The sequence below is a fragment of the Apis dorsata genome, unplaced genomic scaffold (genome assembly GCF_000469605.1).
Source record: "Apis dorsata unplaced genomic scaffold, Apis dorsata 1.3 scaffold_397, whole genome shotgun sequence".
NCBI lineage: Eukaryota > Metazoa > Arthropoda > Insecta > Hymenoptera > Apidae > Apis > Apis dorsata.
The window spans coordinates 390,410-406,607 of record NW_006263656.1 but is presented as its reverse complement, the minus strand read 5'-3'; the positions used below and the strand labels follow the sequence as shown (position 1 = coordinate 406,607).

At 31.8% G+C, this 16,198-nt stretch overlaps 1 protein-coding gene across 2 annotated transcripts in view; it reads right to left on the bottom strand.

Annotated features, from left to right (window-relative positions):
* The window catches only part of LOC102681568, a 173,097-nt gene that overhangs the window by 36,100 nt on the left and 120,799 nt on the right, over positions 1–16,198 (bottom strand). For both annotated transcript variants that reach the window (XM_006619166.2, XM_006619165.2), the window contains exon 5: positions 15,721–15,845. In XM_006619166.2, coding sequence (XP_006619229.1) covers positions 15,721–15,845 — 125 coding nt within the window. The remainder of the gene's footprint in view (positions 1–15,720; positions 15,846–16,198) is intronic.

Here is a 16,198-nt window from a genome sequence, read left to right as displayed (position 1 = left end):
GGGGGAGGGAAGAGGGGGGAGATGGGTCACGGGAATTTCACCGAGGAGGGCGGAGGCGGGGGTGACGATTCCGTTTCTTTCGACGATTTACATTCGCCGGTCGAAAATCGCCGCTGATTCCATCGAATGCATTATGCATGACCGAAGTTTTGTCTTCTGGTGTCGTTGGTGAGCTGTCAGAGTCCTGGCTCCAGAGGAATATTCTGTTGCCGAGACTTTGTTCAATCTTGGCTGATTGTGGGACGACGTTGTGGAAACGTTGTACACGTGTTCTTGTTTGACGTGTTCTTGCCGAGGTGATTTCGAGAATTGTGGGATAGTTTGTAAGATTGATGATGGATTGTTGTTGGAGTTCGGAGGAAGAGAATTTTAGTTGAGCGAGAGAGAGATTTGATTGGGAAATTTATTTTATAAATCCATTAAACTTGGTGTAATTTATTATTGCTTTAAAAGTGATCGATGAAATGTGAACTCTGATAAAAAGTGCTCCACTTTTGAGTATTTTTGTGGAGCCATTGTAAATACGAAGAGAGAATATAATTTTGTTCCCTACATAGAAGACAAAGTAATTAATTGAATCGTTAATTGATTTGATTTTTAGAAATTTTAATAATCACGTAATGAGATATTACTTGAAATATGAAAATTGAATTTAATAAATTATATTGGAGATGGATGTTTAAGATCAATAAGAAATTCAGTAGTACGAACTACGAATGTGGTTTCAACACTTTGGTATCAGATAAAACAAAATAATCATTATACATTATGCTAATTTTAATATATACTAAAAATTAGTAACCCATTTCTAATTTAATTCTCTAATAAATAAACGAATAAATATTTCGTTGTAATTGAAATAATATTGGAATAAAAATCAATTCAGAAATAAACTTATAAATTATAAATTATAATTTTTCATGAAAAGGAAATTATATCTATGTTCATATTCCATTAAAAATAAATTTAATCAAAATAATAGTTTAATAGAAAATAAAATAGCAATAAACGACATCCTCCATTAATCAAATAATGAATGTTAACGAGGTTGTCGAATAACATGCTAATGGGATACATAGTGTAGCAAACGCTTTGACGTTTTCTTTCCGGAACAGAGCGGAGGAACAAGCTTAGTTTGCGGGTTCTTTCTTGCCTCTGGGAATCGGAAGTTGTTTGACTAGTTGGAAAAGCTTCGTCGAGTATTAAGAGAGTGTTTAATCGGGAATTTACATCGCTTCCCGTCGAATGGTAAATTGTCGAAACGCCGGGAAAGCATATGTAAGCAGCAACTTGTTGCGCGTTGTTCATTTTGAATTTCGGCGCTTTCGTTTCGAATCTTTTGAAGATATTATAAAAAAGAAATTACGGTTGATTGGTTTGCCGGAACAGAGAAGAATTTTCTAAACGAGTTTTAATATTAAATCATCATCTGAAAATCATATTTAATTTAGACGATTTTTTGATCAGTAAGAAGATTCAGTGGTATGAACTGAGAATGGTCCGACATTGTGATAACACGAGAATATATAAAAAATAAAAAAATTAAATAATTTCATATTTTATTCTATCGTGTAAAAATATATAATATATTATAAAAAATATATTTGTATTTATTTTTATATTTGTTTTTTTTTTTATAAGAAGTTTAATTATTATTTAATCATAAGTCAAAGAGGAATTAGTATTAAGAGGATGACAAGAGATTAATAAAATTTTTCTTTAAATCTTAATCTTTTTCCATCAAAATTTAATAAGATGTAAATTCCTTTCAGAATTTAATAAGATGTTCCATCTAGAAGAAAAAGAAAGAATAAATTCTTCGCTGCTCCCTGTATTATAATTTAAACGATTGAATCGATTATATATTTTAATTCGCTTCAATTTTTCTCAATTATCCTCTATAAAATTTCTTGAACTATAATTATTTCAATCGAATTCCAAAATCATTGAAAAATTCCATCCAATCGATCGAATAATAAAACTTTTGTATTAATAATTTATAGACACGTTTCCTCAAACGATGGAAACGATTAAATTCCCTTCCATGATCGATTCATTCTGTACGAACGCGTCAATTCTCGATTGTTTGTTAGCCTCGAGAAACGAGAATCACTCCTGTGGTCGTCAAGTTACTAGTATCGACCGCTCCAACTCTTAAGTAGGGTTTGAAGGTGTTCTCGAGAGGCTCGTCTTTGGTTTATTAAGGCAGTCTTGGATCTCCAAGAGGTCGAATCTCGCTTATTACTTTGGCCACCGCTCCTCCAGGATGTGTGAAACCGCAACATCGTCCTCGATCCTTAATTGAAACGTTGCCTGAACCGTGTATAAAGATTCTTCGCGTCTTCGAAGGCGAGAACGCGGTATTCCTCGATTTTTCAAACACTGAATTTTTGAAATTTCTAAAAGATTAATTATTAAAATTTCACTACGAGTTTCTAAATTTTTCAAGCTTCTAAAATTAAAAAGGAAAAACCAAATATTTATATTATTTCTTCAATTTCCAAAATTGTTAAATATTCAAATTGTTTTCACAAATTTTCTATTTTTAAAAATAAATTCCAAACTTACGAATTCGAAGTATCGATTTTTCCAACCCAGTCACCAAATAAACTATAAGTTTGGTACCACTTGAAATCGTATTCTCATCGAAGCTTTGGCCTCCATTACAATCCTATCACACCATTATCTTACTGCGCAACAATCCAATCTTATCTCAATAATCTCGATCAAAACCACGAAAAATCAAGGGCGCCGTGAAACTTATAGGAATGCGAAATTGTTCTTTGTTCTGTTTCCATGATAATTTCACATCATAAAATCGTGTCCAGCGTGATGGACACAGAGGAATGGAAGGAAAAAGCGGCGTGAATTTCTGTCGAAACGAGGGGAGAGCCTCGTCGGAGGGTTTAGCGCCTGCAGCCGCGAACGAAAAGAAAAGCAGCCTCGTTAAGGTGACTGTTTCAACCCTTGAAAATTCTGCAAACGGAACGAGCGATGAACGAGAGGAAGAAACGTGAGCTTCGACGCGCGAAACTAAGCTCGTGTATTTATTTTAGACCTTTCTACCGCTCATTAATCGTTGCGTGTAACGTTTTAAGAGCTGGGAAGAGAAATGTATCTTTGAACGGCGAGTGGAGAAGAATAATAACGTTGATCGGGCGTTAATTAGGGAAAGAGTTGAAATTATAGCAGATTTTTTTTTTTAATAGTTGGATGTCGAAAAGAAATGTGGGTTAAATAAAGATCTTAAAGAACTTAATTAAAATTTAGTGAAAAAGTTTGAACTTATATAACTTCTTATATAACTATAAGATAGTTACTTTTAATCGCACGAATGAAGGGTGGAACTTTACCCTTTAAAACGCTTTTTCATTCATTTCTCGATACGACTTCTAGTTCCCAAGATATCATTGTGAATAAGGAAGAAGGTAATTTTTAATCGGTTCGATATCTTCATCCTTTAGTTGCTTATTCGGATCTCTCGTTTGTAGTTTGTCACCATTGATCTTCTATTCCAAACTTTAGACAAGTGACAGATTGTTGGAAAAACGTGGTACACGATTCCAGAAAAATATATAGGCCACTAAGTTGTGGATTTATTTATAATCCTTGCACTTTTGTTTTAAGTATAGAGAAGACTTTTAAGTTCTTATATCTCCGAGATAAAAGAAAAAGAGAATTTAATGGCACAGTTTCCTTTATTTCTTCTGAGTAGATATTGCTAATAAAACTTTTACAATCTTCTCACGTTTTTTCTATTAAAAATCCAAGTTTCATTTGTGATTGCAATGGTCTGTTGTAGTAGTACATAACAGAAGTATATAAAATAGTCAGGAACAATAAAATATGTATAATGTAAATATATCTTCCAAACGATAAGATTAAAAAAGGAAGAGATAAAAATGAATTAAAAGTCATTTCCACAGGAATTGAGGATGAAAAAGAAAAATTCCATTTTAAGGCTTGTCAACGATAAAAGAAACAGACATCACGAGGTTTAATATTGTGTTTCCACGAGGATGATAGACATTTTTGTCTCGTTTAGTTAATTTTACGGAAGTCGTTAGAAATTTTTTTGCGCCACCGTACTTTCAAACGCGGCTCGCGATTTCCAACGCGGTTTTTAGCAGTTTTAGTTTCGCTCGCTCGTTTCTTGGCGCGTTAAACTTGCTCGACACGAGATGCGCGTTAATTTTTTACGGGTCTATGAATAATAACACGCGCAGAAAAGTTTGAAAGATCGTCTGATTAACGAGCGACCAAAATTTTTTGGTAATTTTCGTGAACAATTTATAAATATTCTCGCTTCTTAATTTTCTTTGTTGTTTTTTACAACAAGTAATTCGAATCCAATCTTTGTTTTTCTTTTTTGATCGATGTTAAATTTTGTTTCTATATATTTATTTTTGACGAAATTGATCTTTATTATTAATCTACATCTGAAAAAAAAATAAGGATAATTTGAAATGAAAGATATGAAAATAATTATGTTAATAAATTTGTTGAAATACAATTAAATGTGAACGAAAAATAGTATGAGATATTAAATGATTAGGAAAATTTCGAGGAGAAAGTATTATTCTGTAGGAATTATTATTATTCGTAGAAGTTAGCACGTGAATGATAATATTTACATAGAATATTTGAAGAGAAACATTGAAATCATCGCTTTCATAAAAGTGTTTTCATAAAAAACAGTTGAGAAAATCCATGATATATATAATCGTATAATTTTCTTCTTTACACAAATTTTATTTGATATTATTTTTATTCAATGTTGTTTAATAATTATTATATATAGTTTTAGTTATACATCAATATATATTTAGTTATACATCAATATATATCATCTCTATCGTATATTGTCAGGAACTGAAACAATATTAGAGATTAGAATATGAAAGACCACATAATTCAATTAAGATTTAATTTAATTTTTAAATTAAATCAGAATATTAGAAGAACTATATGAATAATAAAATAAATTATAATTTATCTCAACTTTTAAAAATTCAAATGTAATAATAATAAATAACAAACAAACAAGAAATTTCTATTCTTATTTATAACGAAACAATTTTTATTTCTACACATCAAATTTATTTCTTATTATCTATGATCAAACAATTCATCTCTCTTTTTTATTCAATTTACGTATAAAATAACTCACGTTTATTATTATTGGAAATTATGAAAGATTTAAATAAATAATAATTTTAAAATCGCAAATACCGGAAGGATGCAGAAAGGAACTATTTTCTTTTTCTCGATCGATCTCGAGGAAGGAAGTTTCTTTGTTCCATGTAATAGTAAATAACCGGTAGTTTTGCCATATCCGTTCTTTACAGTTCCCTAATGATAAACACTGCCAGTAGTAATGCGCTTCTTGGTGCATTAACCTAGACCTGCACACAAGCTCGAACCAAACACACGTTCACAATAGAAGCTTTCTGGTTTCACTCAGAACCCTGAATTTGAAACCATCACGGAAGATCTTCCTCCTCGATGCACGTGTTAATTGGAATCATTAACACACATCTCGTGTGCATGTTCGAAATTAATTTTCGATTTTGCCCATCTAGATCTTGCGAATCGTTTGAATTATATAAATGCAAAATCTCGAGATCTTGATAATACAAATAGAGATTAGAATGGATTGGTCGAGTTAAACAGATGTGTATTGGGTGTAAAGTGAATGAATTCCGGTTTGAAAATGATCGAAGTAATCTCGTAGTCTTTTATATTGTATTCGTGGTTGTTTCAATATTTCCATGGAAACGATTTTATATCGGCAAAATACGAAGAAAGAACAGCAACTACAAAAGAAAATGTGAATGTAGGATAAATTTGTTAATATTAAAATATTTTCAAAAAAAAAAGAAAAATGTAAAATATCCATTAAACTTTGAATGTATATATATATATATATAATAGATAAAAAAAAACAGCCAAAAAATTATTGTTTTCTAAAATATTATTCCATTAAACAATAGAAAAAAATATATGTTATCGAAGAAATGTCAAAACCATAAACTATCTCGAACCGATTAAAAGAGTTGACAGGAGTATTTCCACGAGAATGGACAACCGCTCAATTTCCGTCAACATTTTCGCGAGATTTAATGTTTAACAACGTTCACGATCGGTATTTGCTTTCACGGTGGATTCATGGCTTTCCTGGCTGCCTGTTCCCAACCTATAATTTCTCGTGTCGACTGACTAAGCATTTCCACCCAACGTGGGCACGGCCATCCAACGTGGCCGACCAAGCGTTCTCGGACACTGCCAGATCACTTAACCGACTTGTTCCGTTTCGTTCGCCGACAATCTGCTTCCGATTATCGTTAGAAATTCTCGAATCTCTCTCGTTGCGTTCGATTTCTCCGTTCGCGCCTTTCGTTATGGAAATTTGTGCCACTCGCTTCGTTTTTCTCGCTTCTTCACCCAGCTGTACACGGTGTTCAATCGTTCAGAGATAACGAGGATCAGTAAATAATCAGATGAAGAAATTTTATATATCTTATATTTCTTATTATTATTCCATAAAAAAGGATTAATAAATTCATTCTGGAAGGTTAAAATTAACTTATGTGTCAGTATCCAAGAATATTTTAATTCTAAGATTACAATTTTATTATTGAAATTTGCATGGAATTGCATTAAAACTTTAGACATGAAAATTTAGGCTTAGAATAAAATCTTTTCGACAATATCTGTAATATCTGCCAATCATCAATCTCACTGTATCTACAATTTTCCAAAACAAAGCGAAGCCATTAGACAATTGACTTGCATTCTCGAGGTAACACAATTTCATTGTTGAAGAATTGGCACAATGCTTAAAATGAATCCTTACTTTGCATCAATATTATTATACCTGTCATTCCTCCGGACCTCGAAAAATAATTCCAATGCAAACTTCCCTATCCATTTCAGGATGAAAGATCCTTCAACTTACCGTTTCAGAAAATAGAGAATAATCTTCTCTGGTGGGGAGGCAGCGTTTAAAGCGCATTCGCGCTAACGAAATGGAGGCTAAACTGTGGCCACCGCACCTCCCCAACTCCCGCGTAGAAACGAAACAATTACAACTATTACCCCCCAACAATTTATAATTCCTCGCAATCCTTCGCCCTCTTTCGCCACGAAGGCGCAGTTAAACGTTATTACTTGAGCCGTTGCAGATAATTTCCCGCCGTTTATTCGCCGGGGCATTTAGCGCTATGCAAGCGTCCCCGCTGACGAATTCGCGCCACCTAGAAACGGGGACGATGAATGTAATTCGGCTTTAACTCGGTGGAAACGAGACACCGAGGTGAATGAAGGAATCACGAAGCGAGGAGGTGTGGGCTTGTTGTTGGGATGGAAAGTAAATGGGGATGGCATGAGGAAGATTTGATAGACGAATGAATAAAATTGTAGGGAGGATTGGGGAAGGATTATAGGAGATTGAGAAAAATAATTTTTAATGAAGAATTGAATAAAAAATATGATGATGTTAGAGAGGATAATTAGTATTGGATAATTGGAGGTTGATGGAGAAAATTAAAGATGTTGATAAAAATAAGTAAGTATTGGAGGAATGATAAGAGAAAAAAAGAAAGAGATTAAGAAATGGGGGAAATTAGAAAGTGATTGAACGAGAGTGAAAGGAATTTATAGAAAAATTATGGAGAGAAAAAAACTGATAAAAAATTGTAAATAGATTTGTTATAATATTATGAACAATATTTTGATGGTATATTTAAAAGTGATTTTATGAGAACATTATTAGTATCATTCGTATTTATTTTAATATTCATGTTTCTTTATGTATATTAAATAATATTTATGTTTTGAATGAAAATAAACGTGATTAAAAGAGAAGAAATAATTTATTGATAAACACCTAAATGACTGAAAATGTAAATGATAAAATAAATAATACAAAGAGATTTAATTAAGCTCTCTTTACGTATGCATTTATACTTTCGTGTATGAAATTATATTTTTTTTTTCTTTATGAATATTTTATTTATGAATAATTATTCAACATTTTTTTAAAGGAAAAAATTTATTTTAATATGAAGATTTAATTTACTGTATTTTTCATCTGCAATTATAATTGTCAGGGTATTCAAATGTGTAATAATAATAGATCAGGTAAAGACTAAAACTTGATGATCATATTTGTGATAATTGTTAATATCTTTCATTTTATATCCTTATTTTTTCAAGACTAATTATATATTTAGAAAATTTTTTAATAACATTTTTTCACTTCGTATCTTTCTCTGTCAATTCTTGATATTTTAAAACTTTTCCCTTTCAACTTTTATTATTCCGATTCTTTTCTACACATTTTGATCCAATTTCCATTCTTTTCCTGTGAATTTCTATTATCTTTCCATTAGTTCTCTTGACTTTTATACTTTTTATTATCTTTCCCTTTCCAACTTTAAACTTTTTTCAATTTATATTATGACTTTGTCATTTATCTTTCAGTTCCTATTATTTTCTTCCTATTCTTTCTTTCTTTTTATCACTTTGTCTCTTTTCGATATTTCAAAACTTTTTTCCTTCCAATTTCCATTATTTAAATTTCTTCCTGTCAAATTTCTCTTGTCAAATTTCTTCTATCTCTTTTCCATTAAATTTTCATATCTATAAATTTTTATTATCCTACCGTTATATCTTTTTGACTATATTATCTCTCACCATTACTTTCTCTTTCCTAATTTTAAAATTTTCTCCTAACAAAATTCCAATACTTGTATCTTAATTCAATTGTTAATTATTATTTGTTCGAAATTGTTAAAATTTTTTCTAGATTACAAGTTTCAAGTTGTTTCAATATTTTGTGATCTCCTCTCTTTTCATCTCTAACTTTTTGATCGTTTAATTTTGTTTGTCTTTACTTTAGACGTAATCGTTTTGAAGTTTCAGGAGAAGAGTTTGAAGAACTTGGAGCAAGTGGAAGCGGATTAAGAAAGAAAGCGGAAAAGACGTCTTATCGATAAGTATTAAGTAGTTATCGCGCAGTTCGAAGTCGTAACTCTGCAGATCTTGTAACTCGCCATTCTATCTCTTGCAATATATCAAACATAATAAAAAAAAACCTGAAAAAGCATAGATGTAAATAATATATACGAATGTGACAAATTAATTTAATATCCACAAATTTTGAAGACAATTGTAAATAAATAAATATTGCAAATTAAAATATAAAACATATGAGCCCATCGATATTCCATTTCTGCCATTTTGTAAAATTTTCAAGTTGATCCGATGTATGATTGTGCAAACTTCCATTAAAATATTAAAGAATATTACATCAGAATTAAATATTTATTACAAATCTCAATCTGAAACCAATCATTTCATTAACCAAAACTCTAGAATCTTAATAATTAAGATAATTAAAAAATTCTCAACCTATATCAATGCCCAAGTATATCATTTCACTTGACATAAAAATTGTTTACTATCCGATTTACATTTTTAAATACAAAATTTCATCACGAGAAATGCAAAGAAATGAAAAACTTTTCTCACGACAAAATTAAATCATCGCAATTTCGAGAATCCAACACCTGCCGCCACTAAATTTCCATCAATGAAAAAGACTTGCATCGTCTTGTCTCAGAAAAACCTAAGAAATTTTCCAAAAAGTTCGTCACGTACCCCGACCGATAAAACTGGAACCTTTGGCGGCTGTGGCCGGCCAAATTGCGACAAATAAATTCTTTCCAGGCGACACGATATATATATATATATATCGCACGATTGCTCCGTGCCTCCCCTGTTATTGGGGCTGGAGAAAATCGAGCTCGTATTGCTTTCGAGGGGCCGTGGCCCCCTTCGCTTTGATGTTCCGCAGAAGAACTTTTTCGGCACGGCAGAGTGTAAGGGAGTTCCGCGATATTGTATCGATTCCGCCAATAAAACGTCACGTCTGGTCGGGCACGCAACTCGCACTGGAACACGGACAAAAGCCACGTCGCTTTGGGTACCTGTTTTCATTTCGCAAAGTCAAACCAAAGTTAGACGAGAAGGGGGAGCCAACACCTGTCTGTCGAAAATTATCGCGTTGCAAATGGCTTTTGGCAATTTATAGTTCGGGATAGGGAGGATGGAAAGTGTCGAGAGGGATGAGATAGAATGGGAAAGTTGGAGAAAGGTAGGGGAATTTGGTTATTTTAAAAATAAATTGGTTACAAAAATTTGGATTATTTTCACTTGATTGTTTCGGATTGAAAGTTTTTTCTTTTCTTTTCTTCTTCTTTTTCTTCTTGTCATTGATTGTAATTAATCGAGGATCTTTAACATTCGATATTTGATGAGTCTGATTCGTTCTGAATTGTTTTATTGATATTATAGAAGCAAAGCTGGCTAAAAAAAGAATTCTGGATGATAATAATAAGAACAAGATAAAGGTGATCTTAGAAGATAAAATATTGAAAATCATATTATTATAAAAAAGTATAAGAGTGTGTGTCAAAAAGAATAAGAATAAAAAAATCCAAAATATTTCAGCAATTGTGAAAATCTTCGAACATCGAGAAAAGACGCGAATGTGTCATCCAAGGTAATCCCACATGAAATTTAGGTAATAAACCCAAGGCCAGGTGGGCGTCTCTCAAAAAGATATGAATCACAATTCCCTGGGCGAAATAAGGGACATCGATCAAACGGAGAATTCCATAGGATTCCAAAGAAATTTCTGATCCAAATTCCACGAGCTGCGAGAGGATTGCACGGCCCTCGAGAATCGAGAGGAACGAGATCGAGGTCCAGTAGTAAAGCTCGATATAAATCAGACCGATCCTTCGCTTTCGAGTTTCGACCACGTTTTACTCTCTCTCTCTCTCTCTTTCTCATTCTCTTTTGGGTTATCTCTCGCGTTCATCCTTTTTCTTCCCTCCACAGTGGTCGACCTGTACGCTACGGACATGTAATTACGAGCCCTTGCAGAAGAACTTCCGGCTTCCGCCGCTTTTACCTCCCCCAAGCGTGATTACCCGACGATCCACGAGGAAAGGAACGCACGAAATGAAAACGAGACCTTAGACAGCGAAGGTATCGTCTCTTTGTAAATTCTCCAAAACTCTTTGTCTTGAAACATGAAGAATGGAGAATTATATTCTTCGATGGCGGGTATTAATTGTTATTTTTTTTTGTTTAATTCGAGGGTTAATTCGAGGACTCGAAGATCTCACAAGACGAGAAGTTTGCATTTTAATTAGTTTTTTGTTTTAGAGATAGATACTTTTCGATTATTGGAATTGGTTCAGAAGAAATAGTATATAGGGAAAAAACGTGAAAATTAAAGCTTTAAGATCGATATGTAAATTAAATTAATTCGCTCTGGGGATTAATCTCTATTGTAATCGAAAATATGTCCTGCCTTTGCGTAAAAATTATTAAAACAACGTATTAAAAAGAATATGCTATACTATACTTTGAAGAATAAAATTATATATATATATGAATAATAAATTTAAGCACAGTATATTACTAAACACGATATATTCGTAAAAACACGTATAAAATATTCCTTAATTTACGTATATCCATTAAATCCAATTCCAACGTTTTCCATATTTTAATACCCATTTCATTCGAAATCAAAAATGTATCGCCGGAATAACGCGGGAAATCGAGCGATTAAACGCAACGTAATAACACACAAAGTTTCCAAAAAGGGAAGAGAATTACATATTCGTATCCCCACCCCCTTTAAGCGCTGTACCTGATTAATCCATCTAATGGAAAAATTGAGTAGAGACTTTGAAACACGAGCACGGGGGTAACACGAGTTAAATATTCACAGGGAGAAAAAGTATTTTCCCGGGCGAGTTTCGAGGGCTTTTACATTTCGATTAAAATTTTGTTCGGAATACCGGTGGATTTTCAACGAAATTTATATACATACACAGCCACCGTGTATACGTATATTTCTCGCGTATGCTCGCTGTATGAAATTGCCGAGCTTTCCGCGTGCTTATATCTTCGAATTCACGGCGTGGAACGTACACGGGTTTCCTGCGAAATCCGCCGGCTGGTGTACACCACGAAAATAAGAGAAAGAATCGGGGAGGGAAAATGGAGGAAACGGATCCACTGGCGTGTTCTGCATGACTTCATCACGCGTGTGTCCTCTGCACGGTTCGAAACAACAGGGGAAATATTTCGCCGCCGATACACCCATGAAAAATTCCCGCAATAGCAACGACAATGATAAAATCGTTTCGATTTTTTCTCCCTCTATCGTACTTGAAACGATCGTTATTCCATGCGTATCGTTCTTCGATTTTATTATTAGTATTTGTTACGAATTTGTTTGGATTTGTTCTTTTATTTGATTTAATATTGGATTTAATATTTCATTTAATATTGGAATTGTTCCAAGTTTTATTTTATATATGTAATGAACTATAAAGTTATATGAAAAAGTAAATAAATAGATAATCATTATTTTAAAAGTATTTTTGTATAATTATTATTATAATTCTAATATTAATTATAATAATAATATATTGTAAGAATATTTGAGAGAAGAATAAAATTATTAATGTATTATATGTAAATATGTAATGCAATTTTCTATATATTAAATATTATTTAAATAATTGAAGTAATTTTTAATCAATAATATCCACTTTTCAATATCCTTATCTTTGGAACTATATTGATGTGCTAGTTTACATTTGATTATCATAGTTCATATTTGACTGCACATGGTATCTAATAATTAAATATGCAAATTGATTGACTAATCATTATATGTTAATATTCCTTCAATATCCTTGTATATGGATGATTTTAATTCTATTTCTCATATTTTTATTATGAATATGAATATTTTTCAAATATTTTAATAACTTATAAAAAGATCCGTCAAAATTGGATCTTTCGTAATTCTAGATTTAATTTCCCATAAATACTTGACAAAATGACATCTTTAACAATTTCAATTTCAATATTCCGGATGTTTTAACCCAATTCTTCTGAGGAGAGTTTTACATAGAACTATGTTTCCAATTCTCCAACTTGGCACAGAATAAAATCACTACGATAAAAATCTAAAAATTTTACAAAAGCTTAAATCCAAAGGCAGATTTCTCTGTTTGCTCTGTCTTATCAAACGGAAGTCGGAAGCTTCTCATGGAAAGAAGTCGGGAATCGATAAATTGGTCGCTAATTACAGCCGAGGCAGACGAATTATTTGGTAGGAAATCGAAGGGATGTCGCGTTTTATTCTTCCGCTCGAACGACGATCTCATCCGACCGATTTTTAATCGAGTCAGCTCAGATTCATCGCGCGTTCAGGAACATCAGAGTTTCCCTGAATATCCTTTTTCTCGATTTTCCTTTTTCCTTTCACGTTCCTCGTTCACGCATTAGATTTTATCCGAATAGAAAGATCCATCGATACAGATTCGTCCATTTTGTTATATTTTTTATTATTTTTCGATCGATCGGATATCTGTGATCACGGAAATGTTTAATTCCATGATGCAATCTGGAAATGGAAAAGAAGAATTAAAAAAAAGACATAGGATTTTTTAAAAATTCTTTGATTTGTTATAAATTCTTGTTGCCATTCATCGTTAAAATATTATGTATTTACATAAATAAATAAATAATTTTATCAGAGACAATGCCTTTCTCTCTTCTTTTTAATGTTATATATAATTATACTATTTATCGAATTATTTATAATAATTAAATTTATACTTGTTCAAACTGTATGGTTTAATAAAATTATATAATAATATTTAATAAAATTATACTCACGTAATAATTGTAATTTTTATTATTGAATTTTTATTCTTATATTTATAGATTAATTTTATCAATTTATAATATTTTCAATTTTTTTATATTATTTATACGTACGTATAAAAAATCATTTTTCTTATCACCAAACAGAATTTTTTTTTATTTTTCTAACACTGTTCAATATTGCAGAATGATACACTTTCGTTGATCCCTGCACTTTCAGGGATTAAATCAATTAAATATATCAGTTCTGAAATAGAACTTATTCTTTAATTGAGAATTTTTCTATAGAAAATATTTATTTTTGAAACTCTTCCAATAATTATTATCATTGAAAAAAGCTGAAATATTACGCAAAAAACATATAATACTTTCGCGCATTTATATAAATACCATATCATAAATATCCTAATAGAAAACACAGATAAACAATTTACACCTTTCCTCGGATAATCTGGAAAAATCCCTCCCTAAAGAGAAGGGAACAAAACCGGAATAACCAAGTAATCCACTTTCATCGCAAAAGCCGCCCCTATCCCATTCAAAATGTACACGTTTTTATTTAATAAAGCGATTCATCTCCCGAGGAAACAGTCTCTCGAATATTAAGAAGCCGCATCATTGGCAAAGCTACAAACCTCCCCGAGGAACAAAGAAGCAACTTATATATATATATATATACATGAATATCCGATTCCAAAACGATTCATGAATTGTTCAGGCACGATTCTCAGTTTGGAGGATCAAGGATGTTGACTTTTCAACAGGGGTTGAAAGTGAGATTGATACACCGCTGATATTTTTCACATCTCTCAGGAAAAGGGAGAAGGTTGCAAACTCGATACGTGACCAGTGAACGAACGACCTTTGGATTTCGGAAAATCATCCTCCATTCTTTTTCCACCGCCTCTCTTCCGCTCTCTCTGCGCGTGTTAATCATCACGTTTCCTGTCTCGTGTGATTTTTCGCTGGATTAGAAGGGAACATCATCTTTTTACTTAATAACACTTAGATGAGATTCTTCTTCTACGAACTTCGTGTTATTTTGAGAGAATTTTTACGAATCGCTACTGCGATTTTTTCTCGGCTTTCTTTTTTTCAAAAAAATTTGACTCTTTCGTTCTTTTTTCTCTTTGAAGCATTGAGGAGAACATTGGCGAAATTTGGATGGGAAAAAAGATTGTGTTAATAATTTAAATTAATTAGCGTTTTCGTTTCGTTCTTTGTTTAAATACTGAGATAAAATTGCTGAGAGAATGTGGAGCTTTTAAAGTTGTGGAAATTCTTCACCTTTTAATTTGGAGGAGTTTTTTTTCTTGTGATTTTTCTTTTTTTTGGAACTTTCGTACGAATTGTAAGAATTTTCTTACTTTTCTGTCCTGTCCTTTTTCGAGGGGTAAATTGTCGAGCCCATGAAAAGAAAATTACCGAGAAGAAGAATGGATCCTTTGCTAGGGATGAAAATAAAAAGATTTTGAAATGGCGTTAAATGTACATTAAGCTCAGTAAATTGCTCCCTTACTTTCTAATTTCAACGGATCCCAACATATTTCTTTCTTCAACCCGATTTTTTTCTCTTTCTTTAATAATCTATCAAGAGGTGATTATTAAAGACAGATAGAACTAAAGAATTATTCAAATTTTCAATATCATATTAATTTTGAAATAACTTTTTAAACTTTTTAAACTCTATCTTTTTTCTTTTCGTTTGTTTTTCAATTTTCGAAGGATTCCAACTTTGCAAAGTTCTTTCTTCTTAAAGTATACCTTTAACCTTGTTATCGCGAAAGGATGATAAAAAAGATAAAACTTTGGACAAGCGTTTTCAAAATTTTCAACCTAAAACGCGGTAATAATTTTACGTTCGTAATAATGAGCGTAATAATGAGCCATTTAATAATATAATTTATAGAAATGGCCAACTTTGCTCGACTTTGATTTCGCATGAAAGCTTACCACTGAGGAGAAATAATCCACAGGCCACCAGAGTTCTATGATCCGAATAACAATGTCCAATTAAAGCTGAAATTGTAGCGGCGAGGACTAGAGCCACAGCAGCTACTTGAAACGGTGCTGAGATCCTGAAATGAATTCGTGTGTACCATTAGTCAATTACAATTAAAACGAAAGTTACATAGTTGCAAGGGAAATTATATTTAATTAAACATCCCCAATAATAATCATGTTACAAAATTTTTAAATTTCTTATATTATATTTGACAATTGTTTTTTTTTTCTTTTTTTATATTTCACAATATTACGAGAAATATATAACAAAGCGTGACAAATGATATAACATCATTTTTCTCTTTTTTTTTTAACGAAAAATGGTAATAACAGAACTGTTAAATTATTACTACTGTTAAATTTTTCATTTTATCTGAAATTTCTCTCTTCAATTGTAAAATATTTTCATCGAAAACAATGTCGTGAA